This window comes from Buteo buteo, chromosome 2 (assembly GCF_964188355.1).
Source record: "Buteo buteo chromosome 2, bButBut1.hap1.1, whole genome shotgun sequence".
Classification (NCBI taxonomy): domain Eukaryota; kingdom Metazoa; phylum Chordata; class Aves; order Accipitriformes; family Accipitridae; genus Buteo; species Buteo buteo.
Window position 1 is genome coordinate 50,094,103 of NC_134172.1, and position 18,531 is coordinate 50,112,633.

An 18,531-nucleotide genomic window follows, 5' to 3' on the forward strand; every position below is an offset into this window, starting at 1 on the left:
CTGTGAAGCTTGGATCCATACCTATGCCATATACTTAATATAACTGTAACTTGTCGCCATCACTATTTTTTTTTCTTTAGTCTAAAAGTAGCATGAAATACTTTGCAGCCAATCTCTGCATATGTATAAAAGGAAGTTTACAAAGTTTGACTTTGTACTGATTTAGGGGGTTTTGTGCTTTCGTCTCTATTAACTTTCTGTCAGAAACTTGGAAGGGTTTTTTTGCATAATAACATGCTAGAAGTAAAGCTGAATGTTACTGACATTGTTCCAGATAATGCTTAGGAAACTCTGAACTGGTGAGCTATAGCATACCAGTAATTGTGTGTCCCTTATCAAGGTTTCTATTAATTTCATTTCCATCAAGTCTTTAAATGACACCCAATTTCTTTTCTGTGTTGTACGTATCATGAAGTAGATCTTTCCTTTCTAATAATCTGGTAAACCTCAGTGTTATTTACCTTCATGAAATTTAAGATACGATCTCCAGATAAGTTCACCTTTGATTCAGAATCCCATATGGCTGCAGAATATACCATCTCTCAGTGACTGGTATTGCTTCAAGTGTGTTTTCTTCATGTATATAACTCTACCGGGCAGACAAGGAAAGAAAAAGTATCTAGCAAAGGAGGGGAAATAGAGTGGTGCTACCAGTTATGGAATTGAATGCTTAGAAAGAGATAAGCTGAGCTTTTTGTATGTGATACGAGGACATGGAACTCTGTGTTCACCAGCGTAGGCACAGCGTATATATGCTGAACCAGTTGTCCTCAGGATGTGTGATACAATCATACAACAAATAAATGTATAATCAATGTTGTTACCTGACCAAAAAAGTGGCTGTTAATCCTGACATATATTTTGGGTGTAATGGAGGAAAAACATTGTGATGCTTTACGTCAGCTTTTAGTGAGCAGTGTAATATGTTAAACTCACACCCACATTATAGCTATCTTTTTGTTGTTAAATATGTACATAAAAGAAAACAAACTTGAAGCACATTAGTGTAATTGAGGACTGGAGGAAACCCATTGATCTTTATTTGAAACTGCTGATAAATTTAGCTTTACATCATTGCTGGATTGCTTCAGATGATCAGGTAGAAATAGATATCATTTCAGCTATGTTCTTTCCCCTATGTCTTTGGGTTTTGCATTTCTGAAGAACACATTACTACATTTCAGGTAGTACATTTTCGTTATGTTATTCACTGCCTGGGAAGAAATCAGTGGGGAAGAGTATGGAAGCATTGAGAGAGGGAGGAGACATGCTATACATTTTTCAGAATCTGAAAGCATGGAGTTGAAACCACATGCTTCTTATTTGCTCTTAGGATTTCAGAAAAAGCAACGATTGAATGGTTGCAGCTCTTTGAAGGTAGCGGGGTTCCATACGGCCGAATCAACAATATGCAGCAAGTATTCTCGGATCCTCAGGTTGGTTCTCACCAAATGTTTTCTATACATTATTACATGTGTTTTACAAATGCTGAGTAATGATCACTGTACCTGCCACTCAGACCTACTTTAAAGTGGGACTTTGAGAGTTATATGGTGGATTGAGTTTAAGCCAATAATATAGCATAATAAGAAAAAAATACAGATCCTTAAATGAATTATATGCTTGGGAACACAGATTTTGCCATAACGCATTAAACCATAGGTATTCCATGTCTTGTATGGCGTCTGTCTTTCAAAAATGGCTGGTAAAATGGGGAAAAAAACTGTAATATGTTATGTAATTGCATTTTGTCAGTTAATATGCAGAAAAGTACCTTTCTTGCTGTCCACAAGCAACCAATTTTCTGTATGGAGTATGGATAATCAGAATCTATACTGTTTGAAAAAAATGGGCAACTTTTGACTGGAAACAGAAAAAGGAAGCACAAAAGTCAAATGCAGAAAGATTTTAACCTTTTCTTGGCCTGGTGGTTTCCCTGGTGTCAGTTTTTATTTATTTATTTTAAAATGTAAGTCTTCCACTGGATAACATCTATATTTAATTATAAACAATAATTTTACTTTTGAGTATCTGTAGAGTTATATTACCTGGATATTCCCTGATCCCTCCCCATCTTCTCATCCTCTGGCTTATCATGGGTTAAAGGGCCCAGCACAAACCAATTTATACTGTCTTGAATAGTGTAACAGAGTATTTTATGGCTGTTCTATTGTGTGATGAATCTCCTTTAAATTAATTTCTAATAATGAGAGTAACAGGGAAAATGATTGACCATTGGAGGAAAAAAAAAAAGGCAGCCAATATCGTACATGTCCAGCGTTTGTCAGGATTTTGAATATGATTGTACTCTTTGGGAAAGAAGAACAGTCAAAACAATCTCTATCAGAAGGGAATACGTATATAATAAATGTGTTTGTTATAAATATGTTTATTACACTTTTAGAGGTATAAGACAATATTTTTTAGGCTACTGCAAGGAAAGAAGTTTTTTTTCTAAACTTCTATTTATCTTCTAAATAAATATGCTCTTTCTCCTTAAAATGATGTAGTACCATGCTGTAAAGTATGCATGTGCCAAACTTTTCACTTCTTAACTTTCACAGGGATTAAGGTTGGGCTTTGAAAAACATACAGCAAGAGTATTTTACTTAGAATGTCGTTGACTTGGGGCAGCATTGGAAAAATATTCTTCGCTTTTTTTTGATGCTGCAAATTGTAAGAAGTCAGGTCCACTCTGAAAGAGATGGCTTTTTAAAACAGTATGTAATGGGATGGCCATTACCTCCCAAATTGGAGAGGTTAGCTTGGTTACCTTGCTCTTACTAGAATTCACCTAAATAGTATTTATATTTATATGTTATATTATATATATTATTTATATATATATGTCAGGTTATTTCCTGACATAGTTAGCTATCTATGAAAGGTATCACAGTGCTTTGCAGTCAGATACCCCCATATGGCAGGGTTTTCAAATTATTTTCCTGTTAACAGGCATACTGATCTCTTCTTGATGAAACTACTTGAAAACGTCTTTTCTACACCCTTTACTAAAATAAGTGGCACTCAGGCACTGTATTCTTATTAGTATTGGAAATGAATTGTCAGTATTTGTGGCGATGCTGCATGTTATATGTTTGTTTTGTTTCTTGTGCTGCCTGCCTCCTTAAGCATTTTCTCACAGTTACTGTTCTGTTCAAGGGGAGGGGAAAAAAAAGATGGCAGTTCTTTCCTCTTCTTTCTTGACATATGGAAAAGTGTTGACATTTTAAGGTATTGCTCTTATGGCCAGATATTTACTTCACATATAAAGTTAACCCCGCCCACTCCACCTTCATGTATAGGAGAGACCATCCAGCAGACCAGGAATTTGGAGAGTAGCATACTCAGCCTCCTAAGTACAGTTTTCTAATTTCTACACAAATTTTTATTTTGATGGTGAAGGCTTCAGACCTTCACAGGTGGTTTCATTGCCCTGAGTCACTTATCCATAGCTTGGATTTAGGGGCTTTTAGGGACAGTTCAAGCAAACCTTTTCACCTTCACATTTCTTCTGAACTGTAGTTTTTTGCTGTTGTACTTTTCTGAGTCTCCCTCCACTTGCTCATCTTTGTGCTGCTGTATAGACAGCATGCATCTGGGATAAACACACATGCTTGTGTATAGCTTTGCTCTTTCATAAGCCAGCCTGCAATTTTGGTTTCTGAAACCTCAAGAAGCATGATAGTGTCCTGAGACTATGTCTAAGTCTAGGGAAGAAGTCTAGCAACACCTGAGAATCTGTAATCTAGGTGTCCTCTGTGCTATGAAATCTCAGTTGTAAGAGGGAAAAGTCAGCACCCACCAACAAGAACATACTGTAATAGCAGCAAGATTTTTCTCATATGTAAAGCTGAACCCAATCATTAAATATAAGAACTTTGTAATCATTCTTCACAGTTCTCCCATTATAATATGGTGGTTTTTTTCAGGCTCAGTTTAGATCAGAAAATATATTTCTAGGAAAGGTGTCACTCAGCTGGCATTTAATAACCTTACTTACTAATACTGTATAACAAGTACAAACAGTGTTATGTAAAATGAAAGAGTGTATCATAACGTAGTAATCAGCTTTTCATATTCATTTGCTTTCAACCATTGCAAAGACTCCAGAAAAACATCGAACCCAGTGATACTTCAGTACAGACAAACTCTAATCTACCTCTAATAGATAATACTTGGGTTTTGCTAACCTCTTCTATTTTGGATGTTACCAGCAGAATTGGACCTAAACACAATTCCATTTTTTAACTTCATTTTATTGCCTTCCTATTTGATCTACGGATTTTAATATCCATAATGCAACCATCATTCATTATAAGTGCAGTCTTGCACCATTAGTGACCAAGATGTGCTGCATGGATGTCAACAATTGTCAAAGCATATGCCAGCTCAGCTGTCAGTAATGCTGCAAAGGGTGCACTGGGCTGGTAGAATCCAAAGACAGAAATCCTGGGAAGGGGTTGGAATAACGCAAAGGAGGAATGGAAGCAAGTCTGAGGAGATAGGAAAGACAAGTAAAGGAGGTGATTGAAACGGTCTAGTGGAATTTAATCAGCTACAGGTGGGTCATGTTTTCAAATTTTATTTTATTTTATTTTAACTAAAAGGACCTCAGAACTCTGAAGGCCAAGAGTGGTTTTTATAACTTCTTCTATAAACTCAGGTAAAACAAAACATTTTTGATCCCAGGACATTTTGTTAATATCATTAACAGCTTCAATCATACTCCAAGTGAGCTGCCAAAAAACATGAAAAACTTTTTACTAAGTTAGAGTGCCAGGTGATACTGATTTTTCCATGAATGGAGTGAAAAGTCCACTTTTCCCACTGATTATCTTTTCTTCATTTGTGAAGTTAAAATGAATACCACAGACTTTTCTACTGCTAAGTCAGTCTGTAGATAGAAGTGTATGTGTACTTCTACTTGTGCATGTATGGATAAAAAGGCTGAGAGAAAGAGGAGCAGATTCGCTAGTTAAGGGACCAATTTTCTTAAAAGCAAGAGGGAGGAAAGAATGTTTGTAGAAGTTCTTAGAAACTCTTAATAGTACAGTATAGACTATTTTAATGAAGCTTTTTATAGTCAAACTTTTTCAAGCTATTTTTTAAAAAATATGTTGTTTAACCAGGCCAACATAGTACAAACATTAAAGGAATTCTTAAAACGTTTTAAAAAACTTACTAGTGACCTCAGTATGGTCCCATTTAACATACCCTGGGGAACATGTGTATGAAATACAATGTGGTTTGAGGTTTTCCAAACAAAACAAACTTAAAAGAGAATACCATTTTTAATAGAAACTATTCAAATTCTCCCAAAAGATAAAACAAAACAAAAACAGGTACGTGCTGTACTGCAGCTAAGTATGAAAGAGCAAAGATCTTTGCTGGTTAAGTGAGGGGTTTTTTTTGTTTTCTTTAAAACATTACCCTCCCCCCTTTCACAATGTAATTTCTTTCACTGTTCTTATACAATGTTATTACTTTAATTAAATGGCTGGCATTTATAAGAAGCAACAAAATAACCCAGAAATATTATGGGCAGTTTAATAAATTGTTATCTGATGTTTTACCAGATTAAATCCATTCATGTTGATGAATTTTACTATATGAATGTTGCCAGCTGAAAATAAAAATGGAAGCCATGCAGTGGTACTTCCCTGACACCCCTGCCCCCAAAGCAGTTACAGTCATACCACACAAGTTGAGTACATCAGGTGTAAGACATCACCCTGATGCATCACTTCTGAGAAATATGGGGAGGGAAATATCGGAGCTGAAATATCACAGCTGGCCCTGATTTCAGCTCCTGCCAAACACCTGCAGACTCTAAAAGGATACCAAAACAAAACTCCACCCTGTGGCAAGAGGCCATCCCTTAACAACCCTTCCCTGACTTTGCATCACTATAAAAATTAATTTAACATTTTTTACAGAAACCTTAGTCTTCCTGTCCCAGAAGGCCATTACAGTTCCTTTAGCCATTTCTCTGAATATGCCTCAGAAAAAAACTCCACATATTGAGTATTGAAATATCTGATAGCTGGAAATTATCTGATGTTTTAAGTTTATTATTTGTGGAAACTTATGAAGGTGGTAGATTTTTATTAACCTCCAGATTGTCTCTTGTTTTGGAAGTAATTTCATTTGAACGCATCCTGGCAAAAATTTCCTAGCATCTGGTAGAAGCTTCTAGAATCAGTGTTGTGAACACAGAGAACAGCAAAAGATATCAAGTGTATTGGTCTGTTGGTTGTTTGGTTTTTTGTATGTTTGTTGGTTTGGTTTTTTTTAAAATCATCTTATACATGATTGGTTTTGGTTTGAGTGTTTGGTTTTGGTTGGTTGTTTAGGTTTTTTTTCTTAAAAATGACCATATTTTAATTATTATTTTTTTGTTGAAATGGAGTTCTGTGGCCCACTGAGGGCTGTCCCAAGTCAAATGAAATTATATTCATGTCCATAATACTGCAGGGAGTTTCTTTATATGTAGAGTTTTCTGCAACTGAAAAGGAGTTGATGAAGGCCTGAGGTAATACAATGTGTCTGGAAGTAATTCCTAACAGACAAGAGAAAGAGAGGAATTAAATTTTGCATGTGTCTATCAAGTAAGTACTAAAACTGGTTGGAAATTTTCCGATGGAATGTTTTTACGTTTAAAAATGCCAATTCATTGAAAGTGAAACATCCACATGAAGGTGTCTAAAATTAAATTCTATTTTGAAACAGAAAACAGCTCTATTATTGCCTGTCTTGCTATATTGAAAATGTGCATTGCCTAACTTTGATTTAGTGTTTCAAGCCAACTTTTTACTTCAATTTTTAAATTTTATGTAATGAAAAGAAACCACATCACCAAACATACCCAACCCTTTAATTTTGTCAAAAGTAGCTCTTTTATACTAAATTACAAATGTTTTCAAGCTTTTGGTCTGTGGGAAATTTTAGGACTTAGATTCTGTTCTAAAGTGGAAAGCATTAAGGAATGGAACATAGTTTGAAGAAGTCAAATGGAAAATCCAGTTCTAAGACTGTTTGTAGTATGTGATTCCCACATATACACAATTATGCAGGCTTTATATGTGTTATGAGAGAGTTCTGTATCCAGATGTTATAGGAAGGGCTCAAAATGAGACAACACTTGTGTTTTGGTATGAGGAATATTGTAATATGAAGTGTTTTTTAAATTTTGGCTGTAGTGAAATGTGGTCCATGGCTATGCCATGTTTTTGTGTGGCCTGCATATCTTACAATGACTAGTAGAGAGCTTAGAGTGGAGAAGTCTTGAAATACGATGGCGTTATAAATGAAAATGTATGTTTATATTAATGATAGGCTTTTGTTTGTACACACATTTAATATACCTCTATTGTCTAGATAAAAAATATAATGTAAAGGAGGTAGTTCAACATTTTCTGTTACCAGGTTTTGTTTTCACTTGCCTATAACTTTGCAGGGTTTGATCTGAAATTTCCAGTGCTGATTGTCTGCTTAAGTCTGAAGTACGTTTGGAAACATTGCTGATAAAATGATCCACTCCTGTTTGATAACAAGTTTCCAGAAACCTGTTGTCTACTATATCAACATATTCTTACAGCTGTTTTTTGCTTGGGAGCTCTGCTGCTCATTTTTGGAGAATTAGTTCTTTTTCAAAGAGACTTGGGCAGAAAGTTGACTACAGTGTTATAGCTGTGCTCTTTTGCTGTCCCATGTTTTCAAGGGTGGGGGAGAGAAGCTGGCTGTGAATAAAGAGGAATGGAGCCCCAGGCAGTGTGTGCAAAAGATATGCTTTCACCTGCTGCCACATGTTCTGGTCCTTTATGTGTTTTATGAGCCCAAAGGTGTCATCTTTGCTCGAGACCTGGATTAGAAATTGTATATCTACACTAGATAAAATGGTTAGGCTTTTTCAACACCTGAATTTTGATTTCTAAAAATGTCACAATAAATAAGTAAGAACAACACAAACATGAGAAAATTCATCAACAACATTATTAGCTGTAGAAGAACCTCTAATTCAGAAAGACTGATATTTTTAAATCAAGTAACATCTTTCTGCTGTAACTTCTTCCTGAAGTGTGCAGGATAGACTTGACTCTTCAGTAGGAGAGCATTTAGTCTGTCTTGTGAACGAATTTGTTGTCTGTCAGATTCTTAATTCATTTGATTCAGAATATAAAAAGTAGTGAAAGAGGTAAGAGCTTGCAGAAATATGGCTTCATTTTTAGAGAAGTTGAATGCCAGACAGGAATCTCTTCCTGCATCTGCCACACAGTTCACACATGGTTTTGGGTAAGTCACTTCAATCAAAATGTTAAGAGATGGTCATTAAATGTGTGTGCCTTATGTTTTGAGTGGCTGCCTTGTGACACTGTATGCTAAATACGCAGCAGCACTGAGTTCTCATGGACATAAACAAAACTTTTTAAAGTATTCTTTGGTTGTTTAAAAATGGAATATTGTTGAAAATGCTGGAAACCCTAAAATAGTGGTTTTACCCTTAGTTTTCCCGGTACTTTGGTTTCTTAGCCATGAAATTGGGACTTATCTAAAAAGCAGTGTTGTAAAGATGCAGTAGTTATGCTTCTGGAAAGTATAGCTTCTAATGTGAGAGTACGAGAGAAATAACCCTTTGGGAATTGATTTTTTTTTTGTATTGTGTGATTTGAGTGATCTATATTAAAATAAGACCTGGAGCTACACCTTATTCATGAGAAATAAACCCACTTTTGAATATCTTCTGCTTCACTGAATGAGGGAGGAACCTGACAGGAAAAAAAACGAGCATGCACTTAAAGATTATACTGTATTTCTTTTGTACAAGCAAGCAGATGAGGCTTAGTAGCAGCATTTTTAAAGTTCTCTTTTAAGGTCTTTTAAATGTGTACATATATGAATGGTATGTCTTTAGCTAGTAGTATTTGTGTATGCATCCCATTGAGAAAAGATTAACATAAATATTTGTTGGTTACGGAGAATATTACGTTCTCAGAAGCACCTCATTAGAGGTCTGTTGTGATAAAATACTAAATTGTGTTTAAAGAATTACATTGCAGTCATGGCCGTTCAAAGGTACAAAGAGTCACCTAGCCTTTTTGAGCATTCTGTGTTGTGATTTAACCCCAGCTGGCAGTTAAGCACCATGCAGCTGCTTGCTCACTCCCCCCACTCAGTGAGATCGGGGAGAGAATCAAAAAAAAAAGAAAAGGTAAAACCTGTGGATTGAGATAAATACAGTTTAATAGGACAGAAAAAGAAGAAAATAATGATAATAATAATAAAATGACAATAATAATAAATAAATAATTGGAATATACAAAACAAGTGATGCACAATGCAATTGCTCACCACTCGCTGACCAATGCCCAGTTGGTTCCCGAGCAGCAGCCTCCAGCCAGCCTCCCCCCAAATTTATACACTGGGCATGACATCCCATGGTATGGAATACCCCTTTAGCCAGTTTGGGTCAGCTGTCCTGGCTGTGTCCTGTGCCAACTTCTTGTGCCCCTCCAGCCTTCTTGCTGTCTGGGGATGAGAAGCTGAAAAATCCTTGACTTAGTCTAAACACTACTTGGCAACAACTGAAAACATCAGTGTGTTATCAACTTTCTTCTCATACTAAATCCAGAACACAACACTATACAAGCTACTAGGAAGAAGATTAACTCTTATCCTAGCCAAATCCAGGACACCCTTCTAGGAGGAGACCTGTCAAAAAGCCATGCTCAGGTTTTGAAGCAAAGAGCTTATTTTTGAAACCTCACAGTCTTTGTTAGGCCTCATTGTTAGGAGTCAGTAATGCATGTCCCTTGCGCCTCAAACTCTTGGATTAGTTTCTGTGCTTGCAGGATTTACACACTGGTTCCCTAACCTTGCAGCTCATCAAAGTGACATCAGTTGGTTTCAAAGAATCTATTTGGCGTCTCACAGTACCAAAGTATGCTTAGGAGAAGGCCCATCCAGCTTTAGGATGTACTGAGCTAGATGATGTGTAACTTCTTAGAAATCCCTCGCAGACTGTGAGGCTAGCTCTCACTTCTGTTCATATAAACTTTGTAACTATGGGTTGAAAGAGAGTTTTTAATTAACCCAGTTGTTGCCTTTATCTGAAGTTTGATGAGTGTCAAGTCTGTTATATGTATGGGAAGGGGGAAAATACATGTATATGTCTATGTCATCAAGTCTCGCAGCCTGAAGAGAGTTTATATGCTGAAGCAATTGATTCAATTGATTCTTTAGAAGTTTGGTGGTTTTTTTCATCTGAGCATTCACTGAATCATTGTCAGAAAGTAATGGTCAGTTAAAAATTGCTATTCTTTGCTTTTCCCACAGTATGTAAATTGTGAGACTGTCTGTGCCTTTTGGTTGCCTGACTCACAAGACCATACCAAATTAAGTAAGAAACCACCATTTTTTGTTTTAAAATATTTTTCTTAAGTAGATGTGGATTCATTTACAAAGCTAAATTTATAGGACAATCAATAATAAACACTGGGACTTCAGACTAAATTTTAGACATGCTTCTTATATAACTCCCTCTAACAAAGTGTCACTTTTAACATTTCTTACTGTATTTTTATGTTTTCAAAATTAATTTCCACCTTGTCTTCTTGTAGTTCATATGAAGATACTTTGGATTTTTTTTTTTCTTTCTTGGAAACCATAAGGGCTAGATTTTGTCATAGGTATTGTTCACTTTTAAATAGATTCGTTTGTAATCTGTACAAGTAGCATGGTGGACCTTTGTAGTGTGTTATGTTTTGTAGGCATGAAAATACTAATGATAATCTGGAGAATAAATATTTGGCATCTTTCACTTCAGCGAGGGAGAAACTAAAATGGAAAATACAACAACAACCAAAAGTGCAGAAACTGTGCAGATCAGGCTTTAGTTACCATTTGATCTTCAGCTGCTTTTCCTGAATACTCAATTTAAAAATCTTAGCTCAAGCTACGACCCTGGCCTGTCATCTTGAAATTACCAGACTTCCCACTCTCTTCAGCCTAAGTTCATCTTGGAGTCCCACTCACTGCTGAAAAAAAAATATATTTTCAGATGAGATGCTGAGATAGTCACTTTGCACTGTACTTATGCAATAACATTTTAAAAAATATACTGTTCTAGTTTTATGCCTCTTACTAACAAGGAGGAATATTTCAGCCATGAAAAGGCAAGTATGTAGGCTGAGTAGGAGTAGGTATTTGAAGATTTAGATTTCCATCCACGACAAAAAGGCATTAATTAGTCAGGCAAGCTTTCTCTGTCATTACCATTTTCCTTCTCATCTCTGACTGGTTTCATGTAAGTTTCTAGTATGATTCAAGTAGACAGTTTGTAAAGAAGCAGGAAGTATTTCCTCACTCTGCATGGTCACTGAGGCTAGGAGCATTACGATTGTTTTAAAGAACTCATCCTAAGCTTAAAACTGGCTACAGTGTTCAGTTGTCAACACTCTGAGCAGCCAGCCACATGTTGAAATTTTCTCCACACAATTTCAATTGGCTACTTAGCAACCATAGCATTTAATTATAACAATTTAAACCAGAAGTTGTGTTATTTTGTAGTATATGTTTTAGGGGTAGAGCTTCTTTTGAATTACCTATAAATCTTGATTAATATTGTTGGTGATCTCGGGTGTTCTGCAAAACTTTTTTGAAGTTCTGAAAAATGATGTAGGTGTATTGTTAATTAAAAAAAAAAAAAAAGCCAAATTTTGTTCAGATTTACAGACAGGCCTTTGGGATGACCCAATTGAATTTTAATTGTCTAGAATGACACCTGAAACACATCATAACTCACAGAAGAGGAAAATGTATTTCTATTTTTATGCATGCCTGTAATGGCCTATTAAAATAAACATTCCTGCAATGAAAGAGTCACCTCTGTGAAGGTAATGCATTGAAGATGATTAATAGTAATGTTTAATATGGAGATCCTGACTTGCATGTGAGAGAAGACAAAGAGAATTGAGTTTTGAGCCAAATTTCAGGCAGGTTTAGGAATGGCATGAGAAAGACACAAGGGTGAATTGAGATGCCAAGCAGATGGTATTTACACTGTGGATCCCAGTTTAATTTCTAAGAAAAAACAAGGAAGTAAAAAAAAGAGCCTCTTTAAAAACAAATGAAAACCCCTACTAGCAGTTCCTCCCTGCTGTTTTGATGCCAATGTTTTAAACATTTGTATTCATCATCCACAATGAACTGTATGTATTGCAATTTAGTTTGACACATGGATCTGGGAATTTCAGGAGTCAGGCTATGTCTCCTAACAACCTGTGAGGGCCAGTTTGAGGGGTTGCTATTTCCATGAGCTGGGTTTTGGGGAGAAGCTTCTTCCAAATGCAGTCTGATGCTCCCTTGGCCTGGAGCAGGCAACTGAAATGCATCTTCCCACAGTACTCAAGTCACAGCCGAAGCAGGCATGACCGGAAACACCATTTAATATCTGCACATCTTGTTCTTTCAGATACTGTATTTCCACAGGGTCATAAGTGAAAAAGGTAGAAGTTAGGGTTTGTCTAGTCCTTCCTGTGATGCTCAAGGCTACCCATTTCTGTAAAACAGCTGATGTTTCTGTTCCAGTCATGAAGATACAGGCTTTGAGTTTTAGAGAAACCTTGATGTTTAAATAAGTTATGTAATAACAGATTTTGTAAAAAATATCCCTCTTCTTCCCCTACCCCTGAGCTATCATGAAGTCAAAAGAGAAGAATATTTACTGACAACTTGAGTGTGCAGAAACCTCCCCCTCGCAAATTCCTGTCATGATGCTCCTTTAGATTTTGGGGCTACCATGTACAGGGTATAAGGAAGTTGTAGACTGGCATCATTATTTTCAGAAGGGAGATGGCATCTTTCAGGCTCTGAAATTATCAAGATGTTATCATATTATTATCATTATATTCATTTCTATTGATACTGTTGGCAGATAAACCTGACTTCTTGTTTGGTAGTTTGTACCAAATTCATCAAGATCATGGTCTTGATAAAGGAATCCCTGTTACATCCCACAGTTTCCCATATAGGTTTTCTATCTGACCTTTAATGTATGTGTCTTATGTAGGAATCAGCCATCTTTCAATGACTTTCTTGAGCTGTTTTTGGATATGTTATTTGTTCTTGTTGAGAACTGCAGTAGCAAATTACACTTTCCATTTTTATTTCTTACGTGTACCTCGATACTGAAAAGTGGTAACAGTGTGCAGCATGCAGATGCTTTATTCCTACTACTTTCTGCTTTCATGGCATTGCTTTTCATCTTTATGTATTTTTCAAACTATTGATTCTTTAACATTTCCCTTGTGAATCTAACATTAAACCTGGAATTTGTGTTTTACTGTCCATACAATGTGTATTTTCTGGATGCAGTATCAGTATTTATACACAATTTATCCTATTGCATGGTATAGTCTAGTGGGAACTTAAGTTATATTGATGCAGTATTCTGGTATTCCTTATTCTTCACCCTAAACTCGTATATTTGAAAAGAGAGATACTTGGCGTGGTGAGCCCTATTGATTGTAAGAACTCATTGGATTTTTCAGTGTTACAATCCTATTCTTAGGGTGTAAGAATATGAATAGGAATGTATACTTGAGGCTTTTGTAAGTCACGTGTTTTGAAATGCAGAAGATATGTCCTTAATATAGACTGATTTTTGTTTTATTGCCTTTTTTCTGTCATAAGCTCTAACTCCAGTAAATACGCTGCTACAACTAGTGTCAGTTATAGATATGTGTTATTAAAGGAAGATGACATTCAGTGTCTCCACAGTGAAATTTCAAAATATTTGGAAATTTAAATGACACACTTTCATGTCTTTATCCTCTGAATACATCCTTTCAAAATCTAAAAAACTAAAACGTTACTTGGCTAAACAGCTATGCTAATTGAAATTAAAGGCATAGCAAGAACAGTGCAATTGCTAATCAGGTAAATATCTAACTCTATCCTATATTACAAGCAGGTTTATAAAAATCACAGCAAATTATAGGTTCCTTGTGATGTATTTGCTATTGCAGAAGACTCTTCAATCCATGCATTTTTCCTATTTTAGAGCAAAATGCAAACACATTCACTCTCACTGTGTACATCTTACTTCTCTTTTTAGATGAGTGATGGAAAAATAAACATGAAAGAAAAGCATGTGGAGATAGTTTATATCTTTACAAGTCATCTAGGAAAGGGTGTAGAAAGAAGTGTTACTGTCATTTCACAATACAAAGCTTTCAACCTTCTTGGCTGTTTTAAGTGAATTTTTGATTTGAACATACCAAATTCTGTAGATAGAAACCTTCAGCTGCTTCAAAAGGAAAGGCAGATGCACTCACTGTAGGTGTATTTTCTTGGAGATTCTTGCCTTTGCATCAGTTTGACCTGTGTCAAATCAAAGGATCAAAAAACAGTGCTGCAATCTTAGTTGAAGTAGCTGTCTCACTGACCATCTGAATAATCTCAGAAGTCAGTAGGGTGATAGGTGCGACTGAAATTAAGTATTTGCTTAGCTATGAATAGGGTTTGTATTTAGCTATGCCCTTAATTAAAAATGAATATAAAATATCAGAATCCAAGCAATGTGGATGTTAAAAAGACTTCAAGGTATATTACAGAAAAAGCAACTGCTCTACAGATAGCCACTGGTTTGTTAATTCGCTGCTTGCTTTTTTCTGATGAAACTGCCGGTAGGTAGGCCAGCCTTTGGGGGGGTAGAAATAAATTTCAACATGAGTATTTAAGATTAGATCACCAATTCATTTATAGAGGCCACTATTTTTTTGGAGGGCGTACAGAGAGTTTAGTGCTAATTACTCATTCTTGACTGCTCAGCAGGTGACAACAGAAGTAACTAAGGATTCATAAATAGATTTTATGTTTTTAAAATAAAGTATTTTTTCAGGATTTTTGTCAGGAACTTTTTTACTGCATTTGTACATGTTATGTAATTAAATGGGAAGAAATAAATGTTATACCAAAGTATGAAAATCTATACATAGCAATTACAGGCTTGAAATTTATATCTATAAAGTGTAATTAGGAATTATTTGACGAAAAATAGAATAAGAGAACATAGTCTTGTTGAAGAGGAATCTTGCCTGCTGCTCTGTTTGATTACTTAGTAAAATATCACATTTGCCTGAAGTTCTGAAAGAGTCTAAAATTGCACGTAAAATACATTGCAGCTTGATATTTGAAATAATGATGGAGGGTGAAAGATAATTTGAAATTTGTTCTTGCTTAGAAAACCTCCATCTTTTTATTTATGCTAAACAAAGTAAGTTATAATCTCCTCAAAGATACTATGTCCCAAATTCCTGTTTTATTTCTAATTTTAGCATTTGTTCAAAATATCTAAAGAAGTTACAGAAAGTAATAAAAGTATGCATAGGGAGATTGCTGTAGTTGATAATGGCTGTCATGTTTTCTGTTTAGTGACTGTGTGTTTTAGTTGATTCAGTTAAACGGTGAAGTTCTCCCCTCTCCCACTTACTCCCTTGTACTGGAGTCATTGCAGCTGTTCTCAGAAAAGTAAAATACTAAGTATTTTTGCTGACCTAACAATGTTTTCTGTTACCAAAGCAAAGGATTTTTCCTAATGTGTGTAGCCTCGTACTGACGTGTACCCTTCCTAGCAAAGAAGTATTCAAGAGAGAAACATTTCTTCACTGCTTCCTTGAAAAACACTAATGTATGGGCCTGACTTTCTCTCCTGATAGGAAAATATAGCTTAAAAGCATGTTGTTTTTTTCATTCATATTCTTTGTCTTAGGCTTTTGGTTTTTTATATGACAATTACGCTAAATAGAATTGGGCTAATACTGTTTTGGTGAATTGTTCACTGGAATTGTGGTTCTGGAACAGATAAAACTATTTGTAATTTGTATCAAATTCACTAACTAGTTTTAAATATTGTCAAAAGCTTAGATGTGAACAAAATAGTAAGGAGATGATGAAGCATTTTCTTTAAATACACTGTATCCTGGATCGTAAGAGAGGTCTGAAGAAATGTTTCCCTCCGCTTGGAAGGATGATCACTGGCATAAATATTATAATGATACTCTATTATGATTATGATAATATTAAGATGGGACTTTTTTCCATAAAGAGGAATGATATTAGTACTGAGGTTAAATTAATTCATTTTTCTGATCTAATGAGCTGCCTACCAAACAGCTGAAAACTGCAAGATACCTACCAGCTACTTTGGACAAGCTGAGCAGGGAGAGGGTCAATGGAGGGAGTCTGGAAGCAGTTCACAGCAGGGATATATAAATGGGTGTCTTTGGTTCAGTTAGAACATCTCGTGCAGTCCAAAGATCTTTCCTTATTCTTCATACTGAGGAGAATCCCTCCCTGCCCCCCTCCTCCCTGGACCTCTAAATCTAATTGGTCTAATTTTTGATACGAGATTGGCTAGCAATTTTTCACATAGCTCTGGTGTTTAGAAAAACTTTAAAAGTAACTTCATAGCAAATATAACGTTCATCTATTTAATGAAATCTTGCTCATTTATTGCTCCAAATATATTAATGAGCTTTCTGACTTTCCATAATCTTTGGAGGATTTATGCCACAGCTCTAGTTTTTTGGTAAAATATTACTTTTAAAACAAAAATTTTTAATGAAAATTCGACTTTCAGATGGAAAGCCTGACTTCATAATCCATCTTTCTGTATTGCAGAAGTAATACATGCTTTTGAAACAGTTGCTTTGGTTTTGGGTTTTTTTTGACTTGAACTCAGTTAAATATTACAGGTTTAAAAATGCTTCTCTATTTTTTAAACTGGTGCTGTTTTATACTGTTTATACTTCTCTATCAAGAGAGGTCTAATGATGAGTAACAGCAGAAGGCAGAATACGGAAACTATTATTTCATTTACATTCAGTTTTAGGCAGAAGGTTCTTCATACATTGGGTGAAGTTGGTTGTCTTGAGTAAGTCGACGATTTAAAGCTTCAGCAGTGTGGCTAACTTCAAGGCTTTGCATACAGTGGCAAGAGTTGACTGTTTTGTGCATTTCCTTGCTTCCAAGCACCTGAGAAACAGAAATTTCTGCGAGGAGTGCTTTATGAGCAGTTTAGCATGGCAGGGCTTTGGAATATGTTTTCTTGTTTCTAAGTAGGTAAACGCCAAGACAGAGATAGCTACAATAGAAACAATTTATATATGCTTTTTTTCAGAGCAAGATGGGATCTCCACCTGCTTGCACTTCCTTTGGACTTTTCCTAAACTCAAATGGCTTCAGGGACTTGAATCTGAAAGGTGCTGAGCATTTCTGACCCCAATCCATCAACAGCGTGCTTCTCGTGCAATGTTACATTCACAGCAGTGTGATTACTCATGCTTTTTTTATTTTGTACTAGTGTACACTTTACAACACTTAATAGTTTCAATTTCATTATTGGATTTCATATATTCTTCCTCTCATAAAGGGTTTTCTTTTCATATTTCTGTTTCTGTTGTAGCTGCCTGCTTCAAATGCGTTGTCTGTGTTCTTCATGGATGAAAAGCTAGGTGGTGTTGCTGTTTTGCATTTTTTTCAGAATTGTTTGTTATGGTGTTCATCCATATATGCCTAGTCTTTCCTTCCCTCTGCTGGAAATACTGTCTGTTTTATTCCTGCTTTTTGCCGTGCAAATTCTTTAGGCTTTTTTTTTTTTTTTTTCCTGGGCAGGCGAGTAATTGCGATTTTAATAGATGCTGTCTTTTTTTTCTAGTGTATTTTATTGAGATTTTTTTAAAATTCTTTGCATCAGGGAGTGTGCTTCCTCCATTCGTTTACATGCCACATTTCTCTCTAGCACTGAATACCTAGGAACAATAGCAGCAATGTTAATTAAAAAATACGCATCAGTGCAAAAAAGCATAAATGCCATTATGATATAGTGTAAATTCTAGCTGTTATACTATGCTAACTACCACAAAATTATTTGTCCAATTCAGTGAATTTGCATATTTTTATTAATTGGAAACTCCATTTATTTCATGCAGTGTTGCATGGAACATACAACACGGTTTGTGAGTTCAGCCTTTGTCTACCCAGTGGTATATATGATACAGTCTGTTTCCCTGGGGTCCATACTGGGGCCAATGCTGTTTAAACTCCTCATTAATGACTTGGACAGTGGGACTGAGTGAACGTCAGCAAGTTTGCAAGTGACACCAAGTTGGGGAGAGTAGCTGATATGTTGGAGGGTAGGACTGCCATTCTAAGGGACCTTCAGAGGTTGGACAAATGAGCTAGCAGGAACATCCTCAAGTCCAAGAAAAGCAAATTTGGAGTCCTGCACCTGAGACAGAATAGCCTCGTGCAGCAGTACAGGTTAGGGATTGACTGGATAGAAAGCAGCTTCACAGATAAAGACCCAAAGATCTTCATGGACATCAAGTTGAACATGAGTCAGCAGTGTGCCCTTGTGAGAAATACTAATTACGTGTTACAGTAAATTAGTAAAATTGTAGCACCAGCAGTGCATGTTGACAGGATAAGAGACAATGGACACAAGTTGCAGCAAGGGAAGTTCTGATT

At 35.9% G+C, this 18,531-nt stretch overlaps 1 protein-coding gene across 4 annotated transcripts in view; it reads left to right on the forward strand.

Moving 5' to 3' along the window:
• SUGCT (succinyl-CoA:glutarate-CoA transferase) overlaps positions 1-18,531 on the forward strand; it is a 357,626-nt gene that overhangs the window by 153,323 nt on the left and 185,772 nt on the right. For all 4 annotated transcript variants that reach the window (XM_075054363.1, XM_075054344.1, XM_075054354.1 and 1 more), the window contains one exon: positions 1,334-1,436. In XM_075054363.1, coding sequence (XP_074910464.1) covers positions 1,334-1,436 — 103 coding nt within the window. The remainder of the gene's footprint in view (positions 1-1,333; positions 1,437-18,531) is intronic.